Below are 19,542 nucleotides of genomic sequence, written 5' to 3'. Positions count from 1 at the left end.
TTTGAGATAAAATTACTTATAAAACCAATTAATAATGACAAAACATTTTTAATATTGCTCTTACTATTGCTTGAACATCATTCTTTTTCTCTCTCTGATCAGTTTTAATATTGCTCTTACTATTGCTTGAACATCATTCCTTTTCTCTCTCTGATCAGTTGGAATATTGGGCGATTCACATGAAATTTAGTATAATCATATACCAATTAAAATATTTAATAATAAATATTGTTGTATCTTTTAAAGATGTTTTGCATTTAAAAAAAATAGAGCACAAGACTAAATTATTTAATTTGTATATTGAAATTTTAATATTACGAGTAATTAGTTATTTTATAATATTTGGCAATTACTGTCAATTTAATAATTTTATTTTATTAATAACTATCAAAGAAATTCCAAGTGTATCGCTACTCAAGCCTTTTAAATGATGGACATGTTTTATATTGTCTCACCATTACTCCGATTTTAATATAAAAATATATAAAGGTTGCCACTTACGACTGAAACAATAGTGGGTATGTTAACCTTTGTTTATTCTTTCACAGGGAATGGGTAAGAGGAACGAATTCAAGTTATTTCGATGCAGCAAACAGGCTGCATCCAATCTTCTTTGTGATTGATTGAAAGTCTTGATGCAGCCTGCTAAACTCTTCGGCAATTTTTCGCTGACTGGGGATCCCCACCACTAAAATATCTTGAATTCGTTCCTCCTTATACAGAGCCACGTTTTACCTGTAGAAGGATGAACAGAAATCAACAAAACTCTTATTGGTTCAGGCTTATGAGACACCCTGTACACATGTTTTTCGATCGTTCAGAAATTTGTTCTTGTGAATTTGCGATAAAAATTAACTTATACATAATGAAGGTGCAGTAACATTCGTTGATCACATCATGAAAATCGCTTATGTCTTACACTCATTAACTAAATTAGTTTAATTTCTTTTTATAGTCATTAAAAGAAATAAATTTGTATTTTGAAGTAACGGTTTAGCAATGAAAACATTTTTATTTACCAAAAAAATAATAGAAAAATAATTTATGCAATTTTGGGTTATGCAATTTGACTAAACATTGAATCATTATAATTATTTATATAAAAATATTGTAATAACTTTTTGTAGATTTACGTTTGTTTCAATGCAATTATAACTACATTAAAACAATTCACGCTTCAAAAGTTGTAATATTGCGTTATTAATTATGTAATCGAATGTTCTTAACATTATGTCCTAATGCTAAATACACAAAATTGTTAGAAATTTGATTAAATTTCTTGAAACAAACTAAGATATTATTAAAAGTTTATAAAAACATTTTTAAGAATGTACTATACTGTTAAAAGTAGAAAATACTAGTATACAAGCCGTTTACTAGTTTAAATTAAGTATATTCTGCCATCTGTAGTAGAAAAAATATACTAATTTTTAAAATACACTAAATAGTTTTATTAATGAAAATTTTTATGAATATTAGAAATGTTTTCATGAATTAATAGCATTTTCAATAAATGTTTATTTATTGACGAAAAGACCGGTTTTTACGAGTTTGGAATTTTAAAATTGAATTTATTGCCGTTAGAGGCGCATTCGTTCATTCTTTTCTAGAGCCCTCAATAAACACATAGGGCTCTAGGAAGTGGTCGCTTTTTAGTAATAGGTTCGCTCTTTATCTGACAAATTCGGATAATTAAGTGTTTATTTTAAATCAGATTTTAGATCATTTCGAAATTATATTCTTTNTGAAAATTTAAATCTAATTTGAATTTAAAGTAGGTACTATTTAGTTTGCGTAACTTCACTTAACCTGGCTGAATACAGCAGCAACCTTCTTGGCCCCCGAAATGTTTGGTGAAGAAAATATGGCCCGCGGGCTATGATAAGTTGGACAGCGCTGCTCTATTGTATTACGGTCTCGAAAACGAATTGTTTTCGAGATTTCCGTAGCCTGAAAGATTTCTAGTCTTCCAGGAATCTTTAAGCTACGAGTGAAAAAACACATAACATCCGTCTTTTAAATGCATTAAAGACGATTCCATCCACATGAATTGAATCGGAAAGGGCATTTTTGGTAAATAAGAACCAGATCGAGTGATTACAGTATTGACCATCTTTGCTTTTAAAAATCTTAATACACAATATTATTGTAAATTTTTATAATATGTTTTATTTAAATATTGAACTTGAAATATTGAATTGCCTTCTAACTTAGAAGTTTGATCTAAGTTCATTTTATTCTTTAAATTTTTAAAATATATAAGATGGTGCAAAAGTAGGCATACATTTGTGTGATACGGATATTTGATGTTCCTTGTTGATTATCTTTCTGGTGTAAATGTTTAAAATATCATTAAAAAAAAAAACAAAGATAAAATTGCTACAGCTTGAAGGCTACATGCAACAAACGTAAAATTTGCATAAATGGTACAACATGAGAGTAGATCTGTACCTCAAGATTACTGTCAATTTCATCGTGTCTTTCCTTCGTTTTATTACAGTACAATAACCGGTGTGTATTATACCAATGACAATTACGAAAAAACTTTTACTTTCAAAGTTTCCCGATAGGGAAAATATGTCGCCGAACAAGACGATAGTCTTTGAAAGTTCAGAAGAGTATTTTTTTTAAGTAATTGAAGCAGAAGTGGGAGCCATTTTAATATTATTTTTGTTAAATTTTTGCGTGTTTTAGCTGGCAACACTGGCTCGACCATGAAAGGGAGACCAGTATTTAAACGAGACTTAATTTTCTAATTACGAGTGGTTGCTTGTTTTGTGAGCAATAAAATAATTTAAAAATAATTTTTAACGATACAATAGCGACGATTATTATTATTATTTTTAATTTTGTTATGCTTAACATCGATGAAAATTCAACGCGAAGTAGGTTAATAGCGATATACTAATAAACTAATTACATGGGATATACTAATATACTATACTAATAATGTATTTTTTTCATTCTTTTCGGTTATCCGATTTTTTCAGTTATCCGACCACCCGAGTCCCCAATTGAGTCGGATAATCGATGCTCTACTGCGGGGCTGTCCAACAGGCGGCCCGCGGGCCGTATACGGCCCGCCAAATAATTTTTACGGCCCCCGAGTACATTTTACTATGAATAAATTTATGTTACTAAATTATTATTATTAATATTAAAATTATTTTACTATGTGAAAATTTAAATCTAATTTGAATTTAAAGTAGGTACTATTTAGTTTGCGTAACTTCACTTAACCTGGCTGAATACAGCAGCAACCTTCTTGGCCCCCGAAATGTTTGGTGAAGAAAATATGGCCCGCGGGCTATGATAAGTTGGACAGCGCTGCTCTATTGTATTACGGTCTCGAAAACGAATTGTTTTCGAGATTTCCGTAGCCTGAAAGATTTCTAGTCTTCCAGGAATCTTTAAGCTACGAGTGAAAAAACACATAACATCCGTCTTTTAAATGCATTAAAGACGATTCCATCCACATGAATTGAATCGGAAAGGGCATTTTTGGTAAATAAGAACCAGATCGAGTGATTACAGTATTGACCATCTTTGCTTTTAAAAATCTTAATACACAATATTATTGTAAATTTTTATAATATGTTTTATTTATTTAAAAAAAACAAACAAAAATTACCCTTTAAGTTAGAAGTTTTATCTAAATTTATTTTATTTTTTAAATTTCAACTCAATTCAAAGAATTTGTTATTGTTGTATGCAGTTTCCGCCAAACTTTAATAAATTTTTTCTATTTGTGAAAATTTCTACATAATTCAAAAGTAATTTTTAATATATTTTTTACACGGCATTATGAATATGATTTTGGAAGTTGCAGAACGTATTAAATTACTTTTATTACTTTTAAAAATGAAAAATAATTATATCATTTGATTTCAAGATATTTTGTATATCTTAAAAATAATTAATTTTATCCCAGAATGCCGAGACAAGCAAAAGATCGGTAAATGAGAAACACTAGCCGAAACCGTAACAAACCTTTTACAAAGACTCAACTGTGAATGCCTGTATGAAATATAACCAAATCAATCAAGACGAACAAGTAGCTTTCGAAAATACTGTATTATGTTTCAATTGATTTGGTTTTAATTTTAATTTATTTATTAATTTTGATTATATTTCTAACTATAGTTTCAGTTTCTGTTTCGGTATAAAAGCCAGAGTTTTAATTATTAGATTATCTATATATATAAATGAGGATGTTTGTTCGCTACAGGAGAAAGCCAATACTAATTTGAGGTGGAGAGCACATATTTTAAATTAAATAAATTAAAAGTTGCAGTCCGGTATTGTGACGATGTCATAGTAAATAATTGCTTGCCATAATTATAAATTAATATGTTTTCATTAGGAAAGATTTTGATGTAAGTATCATTTGAAAGTCAAATACTTGCATGGACACAGTGTTAAACAGAAAAATGTGTGCTCTACTCTATCCAGACACTGCAGAATAGTGTCAGCTCAAATAGAATGAATGGTAAAACAAAATTGCTAGATCACTTAACGGGGCAATTAATAAATGCAAGTAAATGGATGAATTACGGACAATTTCATACCATAGACATCTGTGTATCTTATCAAATTCTGTATTTGCATAATCTGTTTTTATGTAAATTTTCAGTCTTGGATGTGAATACAGTATTTTAATTTTAATAGTAACAGTTTTCTTCCCAATCTTATCATCCCATGAGTTTTTACCAATAGTTTCAGGTAATAGTATCTGAAAGAATAGGGCTGAACATGTATGAAGTGCATATAATTCAAGTACACAAAGTGCTGATGCAGAATGAAATGTGGCTTTTAGAGTCAGATCCAAACTTCAATCTATATCAGCAAGATCCAGAATAAAAATTCAAATGAACAGTGTAACATTATATTTCTGTTGTTGCATTAGAATTATTTAAAGCAAAGATGTGATTTGAAATGTAATGATTCTAGCCATATCATTTTTGTAAACTTATAATCGGCATGTTTTGGCTACGCTGGGATTAGGAAACAGAGCTATTTGGATACGTTTTCGTAGAAGTAACAATACGAATTATTATTATTATTGAAATTTATAAATCTATTGAATCCTCCATTTCGTTTTCATTTATTAAATTTATGACAGACAATAAATGGAAGCAGCAGAAGCTAACATCAACTACGAAGTCGTCGTCATTTTACAAAACAAACTACCGAACAACAGTTCTTAGAGGTGTAGACGATTGATTCAGTAGAACTACGTTACGAGTGATATCACAAGCGACGAATTTGCCTCTGACGTCACGACGAAAGCAATTGCTTCGTTCGCTCTGGCCTTAACAACAATTGTAGTATAAATGAAATAGTTACTGATTTTAATAAAATTAATAGTTATTCACAAATTAGTAACATCAAAGTATATTATGAGCACGTATAAATAACAGAACGCGTTCCAAATGAACATTTTATCTAAAATATCATTTTTTTATTTGCTATTACGAAATTTATAACTTCAGAAATTAGTACTCTCTAAGCGGCCGGATGGTCGAGCGGTCAAGGTGGTAGCCTATCACTCTGGGGGACCCGGGCTCGAATCCGAACGGGTCGAAAAATCCCCAGGAATCTTTCGGGGATGGTCCGTTCGGATATGTCGGGCCCCGTCCTTCACCACCCGGCAGCATCATTGTGGGCCTGGCCGAACCCATAATGGGCTTGCAAAAAGAGGCCCTCTTAGTGCCCACAGGGCGGAAAGAGTTAAAAAAAAGTACTCTCTTATAAGGAGAGAAAACGACTCCGACGCTAAACGACGCCACACGAAGCAGCGCGACGTTACGTGTGGGGTAAAACGGAAAAATATCGAATTTATTTGCTACTGCGAATAAATTGCGAGTGATTAATCTTCGAATATAATAATTGGAACGAATTTTCCGATAGTTAATGATAATATATCAATTCGGAAAATTCGATTGTTTTTAATTGGCAACATGCCGAGGTGTCCATTTTAAAGATGGCGGCCTGCTTGTTTGCAGCATGTTCGGTTCGAGTCGCCAAGAAATGGTTGCATGCGACGACTTTATCATTATCCGGAAATTCTCACATTCACGAAGGAGATACTGCTGAGGAAACTCGATTATTTACAAAAGATGATGTAGAATTATTTTCTAAACTAACTGGAGATTTTAATCCAATTCATTTAAATGATAGTTATGCTCAAAAACAGAAGTTTGATGGAAGATTAGTTCACGGTGCTTTAATTAATGGGTAGAAATTTATACACTATATATTAGGAAAAACTAAATTATATCAAATGTCATTATACTTTTCTCATCTCGTAAATTAATATACAGTTAAAATTAGGAAACGTCCACAAATCGTGTAACCCAGTAGAAGGGGTTAAGTCATTGGCTATCATGGGACACTATAACTGGACAGGAGGTCTAAGTTTGTTCACTTGGCCGAATTTCTTAAAAATTGTTCCGAGTTGCAGTATAGCTATGTGTTAGAAACATGTCATGCATGTGGATAGTATTAGCAGAAGTGGGTTGCAACATGCTGAGGTGCTCAACGTGGGACAAATCGACGACAAAAGAAACTGGATTAGTTAAATTAATAAAACAAAATTAAGTGTACTAATCCGAAATAAAATTAATATTTTGGGACCGACTGAGCACTTTTCCGAATGCTTGTTGAAACTTTCATACGTTTTGGTGATTATCTGACCTAGTTTTCAGCAAAACTTGATTCAAACACATTTCTTGTTAAACTCATTAGTTTCATGACTTGAACACATGCCTACACTGTAGCTTAACTTACTTACAATTGAGTCATGCTGCCATCCACTGCTCTGGTTGTAGGAGATTATAGTCAAAACCCTCCATGGTTGCAACATTGGTACTATTAGTAATTCTCCATAAAAATTTGCCCTGGATATTTTTGATCAGCCCTTGTATATCTGCTTTTTGTATTTTTTTCCTGTTTGGGGAGTTGCAATAAAGATTTTGTTATTCTTCCATCTGGTGTTTAAATTTAAAAATAAAATAAAGGGATTTAAGGGTCTAGCTTTAGTCTGTATGGTTTTGGGGATAGAGGTCACATGTCTAGCCACAAAGAGTTATAATGAGCGAAGGGGGTCAAAATTTGCAAAATATTGGGCTATGTGAGAAAATTCTCATAAATATTATATGGTTTTTTCACAATTTGATCATGTAAAATTGATAAAAGTAATCTATTGAGAAAAGTCTTTTAGTAATAATACACATAACAAGATCATTTGAATATTTATTTAAGTCTGGATTAATTTTGTTATTTACTACATACACATTACAGATATGATCATACCCATCATATTTAGATGCATATGAATGTAGAGAGTAATTCTTCAAATTGAATTGATAGTAACTTAATAATTTTTAACAATTGTTGGCAGTTGCTTCTTACAGAACTTCAAAAATATATCTTTAAGAATTTTTTCATTTTAAAATATGCAATATTTTTAGAATCGATNTTTTATAAAAACAATTTACTCCTTTTTTTTTAAACTGTAGATAAATATTCTTAGGTAAATCATATAATAAACTTGTACACATATCTGACTTGTGAGATGAATATGTGGATTATTGTCAGAATATAATACTTTATTACATATTAAAAAATCTATAAAAATATGCTTTTTTTTGGTCATGTTTTTTGAGAATTGGTGTGGATGATGATGATGATCATGGATGGTTCCACCCCACCCTATACATCACTACAGTGTATTTTCACACACAGGGTTGGCACTACCATTTAGGCAAACTAGGCAACTGCTTAGGACACAAGCCATAAAGTGGTGCAAAATTTTAAGTGATGCTTTATTCATACTTCACTAAAATATTAAATTAAATAGTGATATATGGTTCAGGTACCAATTCTTTTCCTTATCCCTTACACATCACACTATTTTACTCTTGGTTCTTTTTAGTTCCTTACAATTTACATGAGGAACTTACTGCTATTTAAAATTCAGTTAAGATAAATATTTTAAAATGTTACGATTTTAAAATATTAAATTTCAGTATTTTATAATTTTTTTTTTTCAAAATGAATTATAACAGAGAATTTTCAAATTATTTAAAAAAATATAAATGGCTCTGTATTTAGAAGAATTACATATTGTATATTACTTTGTACATTATTAATAAAGCATGCCAAAATAACTTTTATTTTTTGTTTAAAATTTCATTTAAAAAAATATCTAACTTGTGAAATAAGAGATGTACTTATAAACTTTGCTTAGGGTGAAAAATAACCTTGGCACTGGCACTGGCACTGGCACTGGCACTGTACACACATTTACACTGATTATCAGGTTCAGGGTGGAGCAACCTTCTAAAACATTATTACAATGAATTGCTTGACTTACAAGCTAGATTTGTCCTCAAAGTTTCAGCCTTCTATCTTTATTAGAAGTGAATGAAATTTGAGTTGCAAGATTTGAATACATGATACAAAAGAAGTAAAAGTGTTTAAAAAAGATTTAAATAAAATATTAATTTTTATAGTTGGGACAATTTTTAAACAATTCTCTATAAATTACATGGTTAATGTATGATAAATTATTAAACTAAGATGATTTTGCTGAAAGTGAGAAAGTAATTTTCTACACATTTGATATTTGTAAATGTTTAGAATGCATCATGTAATATGACAAAATACTTTGAGATAAAATTACTTATAAAACCAATTAATAATGACAAAACATTTTTAATATTGCTCTTACTATTGCTTGAACATCATTCTTTTTCTCTCTCTGATCAGTTTTAATATTGCTCTTACTATTGCTTGAACATCATTCCTTTTCTCTCTCTGATCAGTTGGACCTTGACATGTTAGTCTTCCAAATTATCCTCTTTTGAGTTATATTGTTAACTGTAACTTCTTTAAATCATTCCTACCTTTAATTTTAAACTTTTTTTGGCCTATCTCTATTTTGCTTAGCTCCTTTTCTAAGTCCCTGATTTGTCTAACCAATTCATCTCTTTTAACTATATGTCCAAGCTATCTAATCTATTTTACATAAGCTTCTCTATAATATCCCTTATCTAAACTACCCCTTATATGCTCATTCCTATTCATATCAGCTAAGTTAATCTTACACATAAAAATGAGCATACTTATTTCTGCTACCTGCAACTTTTTACCTGATATTTCTTTATTCCTCAACATTCTGATCCAAACAGCATTGCACCTTTACAACTGTTTTATAATTTTTAATCTAAAATCTTTGATCCTTAAATTACTTAAATTGCTCCACTATTTTTTGTTTCCTTATAAGCGATAATTAACCTACACTTTCTCCTTATCACTGAAGTGAAATTGTACGAACTTTATTTTCTTTCTGTTAATCTTTATCCTTTGCTCTCTTCTATCCATAACTTTTTCTATCTCCTCCATCAATTCTTCCTTATCTTCACTAATATTGTCTGAACAAATCAATTAATTTTGCTTATTACTTTTTAATGCCATTTACATCAAAAATGACATTTAGTTTGATCTAAATTTTATCTAGGATTTCATTAAAGCAATGAAAAAGATTGTTTATTATCTTTCTAGATTAATTTCTTGTTTATTGGGCACCAAATTACCAGGTCCTGGCTGTGTTGTAGTTAAAGAATTATTAGAATTTCCAGCTCCATGTTAGTAAGTTTTTTTTTTTATAAAATAATTATTTATTTTGTTTTCATGTATATTGAGTATTTTATTTTAATCAAGATATAATTTTAAGATATATCTTGAACTAACATCTATATTATGTAATATTTCATTTTGAATTATTCTGCTTTAATTTTGAAATATTTTGAAAAATATGTGTTTTAATAAAATGAAATTTTATATGAAAATTAATTATAATCTGGAACAATAAATATATATATAAATAACAAAATAGCCTTATTCAAAAATGTAAGTTATAAATGGTTATAGCAAAACTAAATAAATATCATTTATTAGTATGTATGAAACATGTATCTAGAAATTGTCTTGGTAATATTGGAGTTATACATTACTAACTCATGTTGTTTTCATGATATAGTGTCTATTAAATTTTATGTAAAAAATTGATTTGTAAAAGTTCGTTAATACTTAATAAATAAAAAATGAAAGAAGTTACATTAATTGACATTTATACAGAATTTTTATTTTGCAGTGTATGTAGATGAAAAAGTGGTGGCAAAAGTTGTTATAACCTCAGTCAGAAAAACAATTGTAAAATGTTCTTTCAATTGTTGTACTGAAAATGGAAAGGTAAGTGAAGATATTTCATTTTATTATAATCTTTGAATATTTTATTTTAAATATAGAAATTAAAAATTTATATTTTTATATACAGCATGGTTCAAAAGCAATGGATAAAACTACAGGGTGATCAATTATTCAATTTACAGTAAAAAATATTAATATATTCCTGTCCAATTCCCAAAGATAACCAATGAGGTTACAGAGAAAAATCTTATTTCAAATCAGTTTACTTATTCAAATCAATTACTATTTCAACATTACCTAGTACTAACACAGTTCAGTATTTATTAGTTTAGAAATGGGTAATGTTTATTTAACACTTCAAATTTATAATTTTATTTCAAATTCATTTTCCAAACATTGAGTGTTTTTGAGCATAAAAAACATTATTGTTTGCACACTACTAACTGTAATACCAAGTGTCACCAAATATTGCAAAAACTAACACTTTTGCAAATAATTGTGACAGCAGTCAATTTATTTGTTGTTTTTCAGTGTTAACTAGACTTAAACTGTGAATGATTTAAGATTTTCTGTGTAGCTCAGTTATCTTGAGAATCAGAAAGAGTTGAGTTAACAATTTTACTGTAAATTGAATAATTTGTCACAATAACATAACACAGTAACATGATAAACAACTATCTTTCAGTATTAAAACACTTGCATAAATATATTTCATAATTATTAAAGTACTTTCAACAGTGCATTATGTCTACATCAGACAAAATTTTTATAGAATAGAATATCAAACAAAAATTTTTTAAATTAAGAGAAGTGAAAAAGTTTTTCTCTTATGTGCATAAATACTTAGCAAACCTCTAGTAATTTTTAAAATTTCAATTAAACACAAAGGAAAGCAAATTGATGTAAAACAAGCTTGTAATGGAAAAGTTATAAGATTGATAACTTTTTAAGAATTATAAAAGTTAAAATTATAATTTTAAATTTAAACTGTCTTGTAGTACCATAGGCAGAAACAAAATTTTTAGAAATTTAAAGAGTGACATCTAGAAGTCTGGGAGGTCAAGGGTTGATCCATAATCTTACGGGAGTTCATAGTTGTTATATATAAGGATTCTTAGATAAATATCGTTCTCCAGTGTCTGTGTGTAATGAGACACTGCATTTGCATTTACTTGAAAATTTGAATGTAAAATAACCATTAAAGTACTTGCATTTATATTTTAAGTTTATTAAAGGGTTTTAATGCTGAAGGACAGTTGTTTATTGTGTTACATAATTTGGCATCAAATTTGTGTTCAAATTTTAGTAATTTAACCTAAAAAAACAAATCCTGCATAATATCATAAATATAAAGGATATTTTATACTTTAATCTTTTTGTTGGGCTGCAATTTGAGAAAAATTATAGACCTATAAATTCCCACTGTCATTCATATGTTCGTCCCTAATCTCGAGAACAGAATAGATAGATGAAATCTGAGACCAGATATGAGACCTTTGTGGCAGGAGGCCCCAATTGACTATATATGAACTTCCAGTTTGCACCAGAAGTCATGTTATTCAATTTAAAAGTTTGCCCCTGAAAGCAGTTAATAGATGATCATCACGACTCTAAAGTATGATGTACAGGGGCAAGCCACTACTAATTTGAGGTGGAGAGTATATATTTTAAATTAAATTAATTAAAAATATAATTAAAAATTGCAGCCTGGCATTGTGACAATATCACAATAAATAATTGCTTGTTATATAAGAATTTTAATTTTGCTTGTTGAAAGTAAGAACATTAAAAATTTAATTGAACTTTTTTAAAATAGGAAGTGTTAAAGGGAGAAGCAAAATTATTGTTGAAGTGATTCAATTCAACTTTATACTTGTTTAATAAACATTTGAAAGCTGAAGAAACAATAAATAAATGCGTAAATCATAAGAATATAAATAAGTGAATTAAGATGTAAGATTATTTTATTATATAATTATAAAATTGTTAATATGTAAAACTGTATATAATGTTGTAAATTGTCATTTGTTTAAATTGATAATTTCTTAATCATTTTCATATTTCATAATCAAGTTTTATGTTCTTAGTAAAAACAAATTTGAAATAAATGTAGAAATAAAAATGTAAATATTGTATTGTAATAAAGAGTACCTTTTAAAATTATTTAAGTTGAAAGTTTATTATTAAAATTTTATAATACTTTCTAAAAATGAATTATTTCTTTATACCAACATAATAATCATAATCTCAATTAATTGAAATATTTTTATGATCACATCATTAGATAATGTGTAACGATATCTCTTGTTTCAATGCAATTTTCAAAAATTGTAGATTCATGAATTCCCACTGGTGTCATGTGTATGTCGGTCCATTCTTAATCTTGAGAACAGAGTTAGATAGATGACTGGCATGACTCCATTGTTAACAGGAAAAGTATGGTGTACAGGGACAAGATACTGCTAAAATTGAGAGCAGTGTGACAAAAAGTTGCAGCCCAGCATTGCAATGAATGATAATTTGAAATAAACTGAGAATTTCTGTAAGATTATATAACAGTTTTAAATTGTTAAAAGAGAAAATTATGACCAAATAACAACTGACTTAACTAGATAGCTACTGAGATATGTAACGATATCTCTTGTTAACCATAATTTTCTATAGAAAATTATGGTTAACTAGATAGCTACTGAGATTTAATATAATTTTCTATAGAAAATTATATTAAAATATATACAGTATTGATATAATTATTATTAAAAATAAAAATAACTGTTAATGTAATTATAAAATGTTTTTAATATTAAAAATTTGAATTTAAAATAATTTAGTGAAATTAATAAATAATTGATTAAATAGAAGTTAAGGAAACTAAAAAGTGACATTTTAGAGTCCATATCAATCCAAGATATAGTAAAACTGTTATATAAAACTATTTAAAAAAAAAAAATTATAAAACTGTTGAAAAAATGGTCTGTGGTGTTAAGATATGTAAGCTGCTTGACTGTTTTATCAACTGTTTATGATATAAAGAAGTAAAGAGTATTAATGTGTTAATGCACAAGTATCTGTATTTCATTTATTTGTTTATATAATTTAAGTCTCTAGTTTCTAGCAGTTCATAGTATACTATAGAAACATGGCAGGTGTATAATTAGTAGGTTAGAGGTGTGTTGATGAATTATAATTATTATATGTTACCACAATAGGTCCAAAAAAATAGTTAATCTGACAAGGATTTGGAAGCAAGGATGCCAGAAATTCAGTGGTGTACCTGTATATAATAAAATTCTTTAGATATTTCTTTTAAAACATTTTAACTCACAATTCATCCAGACAGTACTGAATCCCTTTAGAATGGATGCCTAAGCAAGACTGAACACAGATACATAGAATAAATACCCATCTTAAGTGTTAAGTCCCACAACTTAATTTTACATGTTTATTTCTTTGAATTGTGTTGACATACTAGTAACGTGCAAATGTCTGATAAAAAAAAAAAAACGTAAATTTCAAGAATGAGACAGTTGGACATGATTGTTATAAATGATGCAAAAATATTTTTACCAAAATAATGGAACTGGGGAGAAAAGACGGGTTAGCCAAGACCACAATGGGGGGTAACCAAGTGATATGGTACAAGGTCCAATATATCCAGGATAGACATTCCATGAAAAATTTGTGAGGTTTTCAACTGCTCAGTTTAAATCCCAGGTCCTCAGAAGAGTAGGCTTAACCAACTTAGCCATCCAGCTGTCAGCCTAACAAATCTAGGATGAATCACCCATGAAAAATTCCTAAGGTTTTTGACCCAAAGCAGAACCTGGGTTTCTTTGAATAACAGACTTTGACATTTAATGTCTTGTTCATCTGGCCATCTCAAATAGATCTGAAGTATCAAAATTAAAAATGCTCACACAACACAAAATTATCTTTTTCAACTCTGTCCCATAAATACAAAGAACTTTTTATTAAATAATTGATGGCCCTCCATTATGGATTTTGGTCCAGTCAAATCCATAATGCAGTAGCTGTATGGTGACAGATAGACCTTACGTATCCGAGACAGACCATTTCTCCCAAAATTCCTAGTTTTACAACTCATCGAAATTTGTTTCTGGGTCTTCCAGAGTTGTAGCTGATATCTTAACCACTCAGCCATTTGGCCATCATACACAGGTTAAAACATACATTCATTAACTCAATTTTTACTAACATAACTGGTTTGATATTTGATTTTTACATAATTTTGCTGCAATTTATATCTAAATTATAAATATTTATGCAAATATGTGTTTTTTAAAGTGACATGAGATTTTTTTAATCATTTTTTTATAATACCGTACGGTCAAACCACTATTAAACAATAATCACTAACGGGAACATTAAAAAAAAGCCATTGTTGGAAAGTATTGCAGGAACATATATACTTTATATACTCGTGTTCTCTAGTGTGCAAAGACATGTTAAAATATGTAAAAAATAGGAATAATTTTCTTTGCGCACTGTGATGACCAAAAATTTTCTTCAAATTCTTCTTGAAAAAACCTAAAACATGAAAGTCCCTTGTGTTGAAATTTTTTAAACAACACGACATAAATCGACCTTCAACATCTGTGTTTTCAGACTTTGTGGACACACGGTCGGATGGCCGAGCATCAAGGTTCCAGTCTACCCTTCCGGGGAACCTGGGATTAAATCCGGACGGGCGAAAAATCCCCAGAAGTTTTCGGGGGGGGACCGTCCGGATATGTCAGGCCTCGTCCCTCACCACCCAGCCACCTCATGTAGATCTGGCCGAACCCATAATGGGCTTGCTAAAAAAGGCCCTCTTAGTGCCCACAGGGCGGAGAGTCCAAATGAATAATAAAAACACAACGCGTCGACTATCCGACGATCACATGCTTCCCATTCAGCAACTTCAATAAATTATTTCATTTTAAAATATGCAATATTTTTAGAATCGATAATTTAAATTAAAAATCATTTTAATGAATAAAACAGAAAAATTATTATTTTTATTTAAAATAAATACGTAATTAAATTTATAATTAGTTGCGGTTTTAGAAACTTTTTGGCTATTTATTACGTTATTTGAGATTTGGCAACACTTGATGGAAATAGTTCTCTGCCATCATGAAAGATTTTACTAAATCTACGATGCATAAGACGTAAGTTGTTTTCCAATTTATAATCCTGCGTTTACAGACAAGTGATGTGTTGTATGTAAATTATAATTTTTGAATATAAATACATTAAAATTTATTAATTAATTTCTTTTATTGTTACAAACATGTATAAACTAATAACGTAATAGTTAAGCTTCCTATTCACATTTTTCGCCCTCTGGTGTTCTAAAACCCAATTATTGTATCTGGGTCATTTGTATCAAGGTCCATATCTTGATCGAAACATGGTACAGTTCCACAACCACAATGTATATGCAGTCTCTTAACTCGCAAAGGCACAGTTCCAGTTTGACCAATGGAAACATTGAGACAAAGTCGAGAACTGTAATGTGTTCTCCTCCTCATAGTTTAGTTTCTTTTAATTTATCTATAAGTTGTAAAGAATTCTTGATGCTAAAGTTGTTCCTATTAAGATGGTCTTTTAATACATTATGATTCCCGACTTTGTCTTGATGTTTTTGTCAGTCAAACTGGAATCATGTTTTTGTGAGTTAAGAGACATTTCATTTGGGATTATACCATCAATGTATACTAGAACTAGCCCACCTCCTATGCTACGCATCGTTTTTTAAATTCAATGACAATTCCTTCCTACAAAAAAGAGGAATACCAATGGGCAGCACGCTATCGCTATCCATAATATCCTAACAGTTTTTAATGACAATCTGTGTGAGCCCACAATAAAATTGGATTAACAGGAAGCAGCTCACTTCTTAGATGTACAGATACTGCTATGGGATAATGAGATGTATGCTTCTATATTACTCAAACCTTCATATGCCTCCATTTTTATTTGTGCCACATCATGTGACCTGCCTCGATACAAGATGGCAGTGTTCAGTTGGAAGAGAGCTTTTATGCATTGTTCAAACATATCTGACACCAACAAAGAGCTGAAATACATTACAGATGTTGCTAGAAGACATGGCTTTAACAAAACTCTAGTGCCTGTTTTGGCTAAATGGTTATATAACAGATGAGAAAAACAACATATGCCTTACAAACAATAGAAATTGGGCAATGCAAGAAGCAAACAGCAGGCAAATTGCAGTAGATTTCCATTCTAGTCTGATTGCTATGTACATGTACAAACAAATAATTTGTTATACCAAGCACTCGGTGGTTTTCAAACATAGCCCTATTATATTCAGACTCCTCGTGAACACAAAAGATAATTACAATATTAACAGATCACTGGGAATCTACTCTATACCACTGTGCGATGGTAGATTTAACAATAGCCTCGTGTATATATATCAATGGGGCATGGATGCAAAAATTGACCAAACATAAATATGACATTTCAAAGAGCAAGACAACTACCACTAACACAATACACGATGGAGTCTGAAGTGTGGGTACTATGGGAAGAGGCCAGATTGATTAAAAATATATTAAACTTGGATAAGTTGAGAACACTGGAGGCATGGGAAATATTTAAAAGCTTTAATAGGTAAGATGTCTAAACAATAAGGATGCTGAAATGACTTTCAATGCATGGAAAGTGCTTGTAGATCTGATACAGGGAGATATGTTTTAAGAGTTACAGTAGGTGATCGGTTAATGAACATAATCTGTTCCAAGACCATGTTTGCTATCCGAATTGTTCATTAACAATTATCAATTTACTGTCGATTTTTGTGAAAATTTGATTAATTCGTTCTGGAGACTCCAAAAACTAAATAAAAAATTATATACAGTGGAACCTCGGTATACGTCTGCTTTAGAATACGCCCAATTCGGAATACGTCCTGTTTGGACGAAACAAATTTTGCTCGGTATACGACTTTTGTTCGGTATACGACTTAATTCAATTATACGCGCCATCTATGAACAAGTAGCACTATCGGTGTACTACACTAGACTAGACGTTCGCGGTGCTACGGTTTATAACTTTGTTAAATTTCTTCTGATTTTAATTTGTAAGTAACATTTTATTATTTTTATTAATCATGAATTGCAAAAGGGCAACAGAAAAATAAAAAAATGACTAGAATCACAACGGAACTGAAAAAAGAGATTGTTGAGAAATATGAAGGTGGCACGCGTGTTCGAGATTTAACGAGATTTAACTGTTGCATTCCGTATTCCGAGAACGACGATATCGACAATCGTGAAAAATAAAGACATTATTAAATTTGCTAACGTTGCGAAAGGGGTTAAATCAATTTCTAAACAGAGATCGAAGACATTAGATCATGTCGAGAAATTGCTTTTGCTTTGGATAACTGAAAAACAGTGTGCCGGTGACAGCGTATCAGAAGAAATTATTTGCGAGAAAGTTAAAAGGATACATGCTGATCTCGTGAAAAATCAAGCAGAAACTAGCCAGGAAAGCCAGGTGTTTAAAGCCAGCCATTTTTTTTACATGAGAACGGATTAATCATTTTTACATTACTTCTTATGGAAAAGGTTGGTTTGGTATACGTCCAATTCGGTATAAGTCCAAACACCAGGAACGGATTAAGGTCGTATACCGAGGTTCCACTGTACTTTCTTACTATGTTTATTTACATGTAATGACAAACTAAAAGCAATTTTTCCATTTTTTCATGGATGACACATCTTTGTTTCTCAGATGCAATTTTCATTACTCTTTTATCTGCTTGAGTCTTTTCTTAGCTAAGATTATATCTACTGTAGACCTGTTGAAGTTATCTGCCCACTCTCTACCTTGGCTATTATCTCTTGCTTTGTTTCTATACCGAAAACAGTTCTTGACACTCCACTCTTTTTAGGTCTCATAATATTATCAGTTTTCTAAATAAAAAGTTCAGAAAAACATTTACAAAAATTCAGAAAACAGAAATTAACTAGTGCAAAAAAGGCTATGTATACAACTGTGAAAGTCTTGTTCCATAAATCATGTATAGATGCCATTAAAATATACAAATCTTAAATGCAGCCTTGCTTCTTGTGTTTGTTCTGTGAGGTGTTTTTTATCTAAACATGTGTTTGTTGTCTGAACATAAAAATCTTTCACAAAAGTGCTCATTGTCCAATTTGTTTACAGTCTGGTCTATTCATTAACCGATCACCCACTGTACATATGACAACATTTATAAGTTCCACAATATTTATTATGTTGGAGTCCTAATGTATAATTTTTCTGCAGTAATTTACAATGAGGTGTGAAAGTAGTTGTGTTTTGGTGTTACGTTTGATTATGTCATCACATAATCAAAAAAATAGATGTTCAATTAATTTAAACAGGGGCGACGCTGTCTGACTGTTGTGATTGCTGGCATGAATTTTTTTGCTCTCTTCAATCTGATTCACCTTTATTTACTTCTGGAAAAATGTCAGAGTTTTCATCTCAGAAAATAAAAACTTTTTTGCTGCTATCTCAAGACGGATTACCACAAAATGTAAGAAAATTAATTAGAAGCAAAGAAAATGTCTCAGGTGAATCAACAGAACAATTAATCTTGTCTTATATAAGTGTCGAAAAGTAGATTAACGTTCAAGAAGGAATTCAACTTTTGTTGAAACCACAAGCCTTTTCAAATAGTAAATTTAAAATACAGTGGAATCTCGGTATACGTCTACTTTAGAATACGTCCAATTCAGAATACGTCCTGTTTGGACGAAACAAATTTTGCTCAGTATACGACTTTTGTTCGGTATACGACTTAATTCAATTATAAGCGCCATCTCTGAACAAGTAGCACTATCGGTGTACTAGATCAGATTAGACGTTCGCGGTGCCACGGTTTATAACTTTGTTAAATTTCTTCTGATTTTAATTTGTAAGTAACATTTTATTATTTTTATTAATCATGAATTGCAAAAAGGCAACAGAAAAATAAAAAAATGACAATGGAACTAAAAAAGAGATTGTTGAAGGCTGCTATACACCATGGGTTAATCCTCAAAGGAGTAACCATGCATGCCTGATTTTGAGTCATTCCTGGATGTGTGGGGGGAAAATTTAACAGTTTCGGCGAACTGTACCGACCACCCGAGTAGAATCGGCCATATTCTCCAGGTTAATTCTCAAAGGAGTAATCATGCATGCCTGACCTTTATAATTTTTGGTAGTTTATGGGGGACAATTTAACAGCTTCGGCGACCTGAATCGACCACCTGAGTAGAATTGAAAAACCATTTGATTTTCCTGGCGCAGTGTCAGACTGCG

General features: G+C 30.4%; 2 protein-coding genes across 2 annotated transcripts in view; both read left to right on the top strand.

Moving 5' to 3' along the window:
- Nucleotides 1-5,980: 5,980 nt before the first annotated feature.
- Nucleotides 5,981-12,211, top strand: LOC111622782 (hydroxyacyl-thioester dehydratase type 2, mitochondrial-like). The gene is made up of 4 exons (XM_023365204.1): nucleotides 5,981-6,237; nucleotides 9,568-9,650; nucleotides 10,160-10,257; nucleotides 12,032-12,211. The coding sequence occupies exons 1-4, from the start codon at nucleotides 5,984-5,986 to the stop codon at nucleotides 12,068-12,070; spliced, it is 474 nt and encodes a 157-aa protein (XP_023220972.1). The 5' UTR covers nucleotides 5,981-5,983; the 3' UTR covers nucleotides 12,071-12,211.
- A 3,071-nt stretch (nucleotides 12,212-15,282) lies between these two features.
- Nucleotides 15,283-19,542, top strand: part of LOC111622796 (pre-mRNA-splicing factor CWC22 homolog) — a 38,795-nt gene continuing 34,535 nt past the window's right edge. The window contains exon 1 of the mRNA XM_023365213.1: nucleotides 15,283-15,386. Coding sequence (XP_023220981.1) covers nucleotides 15,352-15,386 — 35 coding nt within the window. The 5' untranslated portion in view covers nucleotides 15,283-15,351. The remainder of the gene's footprint in view (nucleotides 15,387-19,542) is intronic.

Source organism: Centruroides sculpturatus, unplaced genomic scaffold (assembly GCF_000671375.1).
Source record: "Centruroides sculpturatus isolate CEXI.00-Female unplaced genomic scaffold, Cexi_2.0 scaffold331, whole genome shotgun sequence".
Lineage (NCBI taxonomy): Eukaryota > Metazoa > Arthropoda > Arachnida > Scorpiones > Buthidae > Centruroides > Centruroides sculpturatus.
The sequence above is the reverse complement of the archived record's forward strand: the minus strand, read 5'-3'. Positions and strand labels throughout refer to the sequence as shown.

Excerpts from the sequence above, each read along its gene's own strand:
- LOC111622782 (XM_023365204.1), top strand. The coding sequence starts at position 5,984 with ATGGCGGCCTGCTTGTTTGCAGCATGTTCGGTTCGAGTCGCCAAGAAA. Across the intron at positions 6,238-9,567 it reads CACGGTGCTTTAATTAATGG|ATTAATTTCTTGTTTATTGG; the intron begins GTAGAAATTTAT and ends TTATCTTTCTAG. Across the intron at positions 9,651-10,159 it reads ATTAGAATTTCCAGCTCCAT|TGTATGTAGATGAAAAAGTG; the intron begins GTTAGTAAGTTT and ends TTTATTTTGCAG.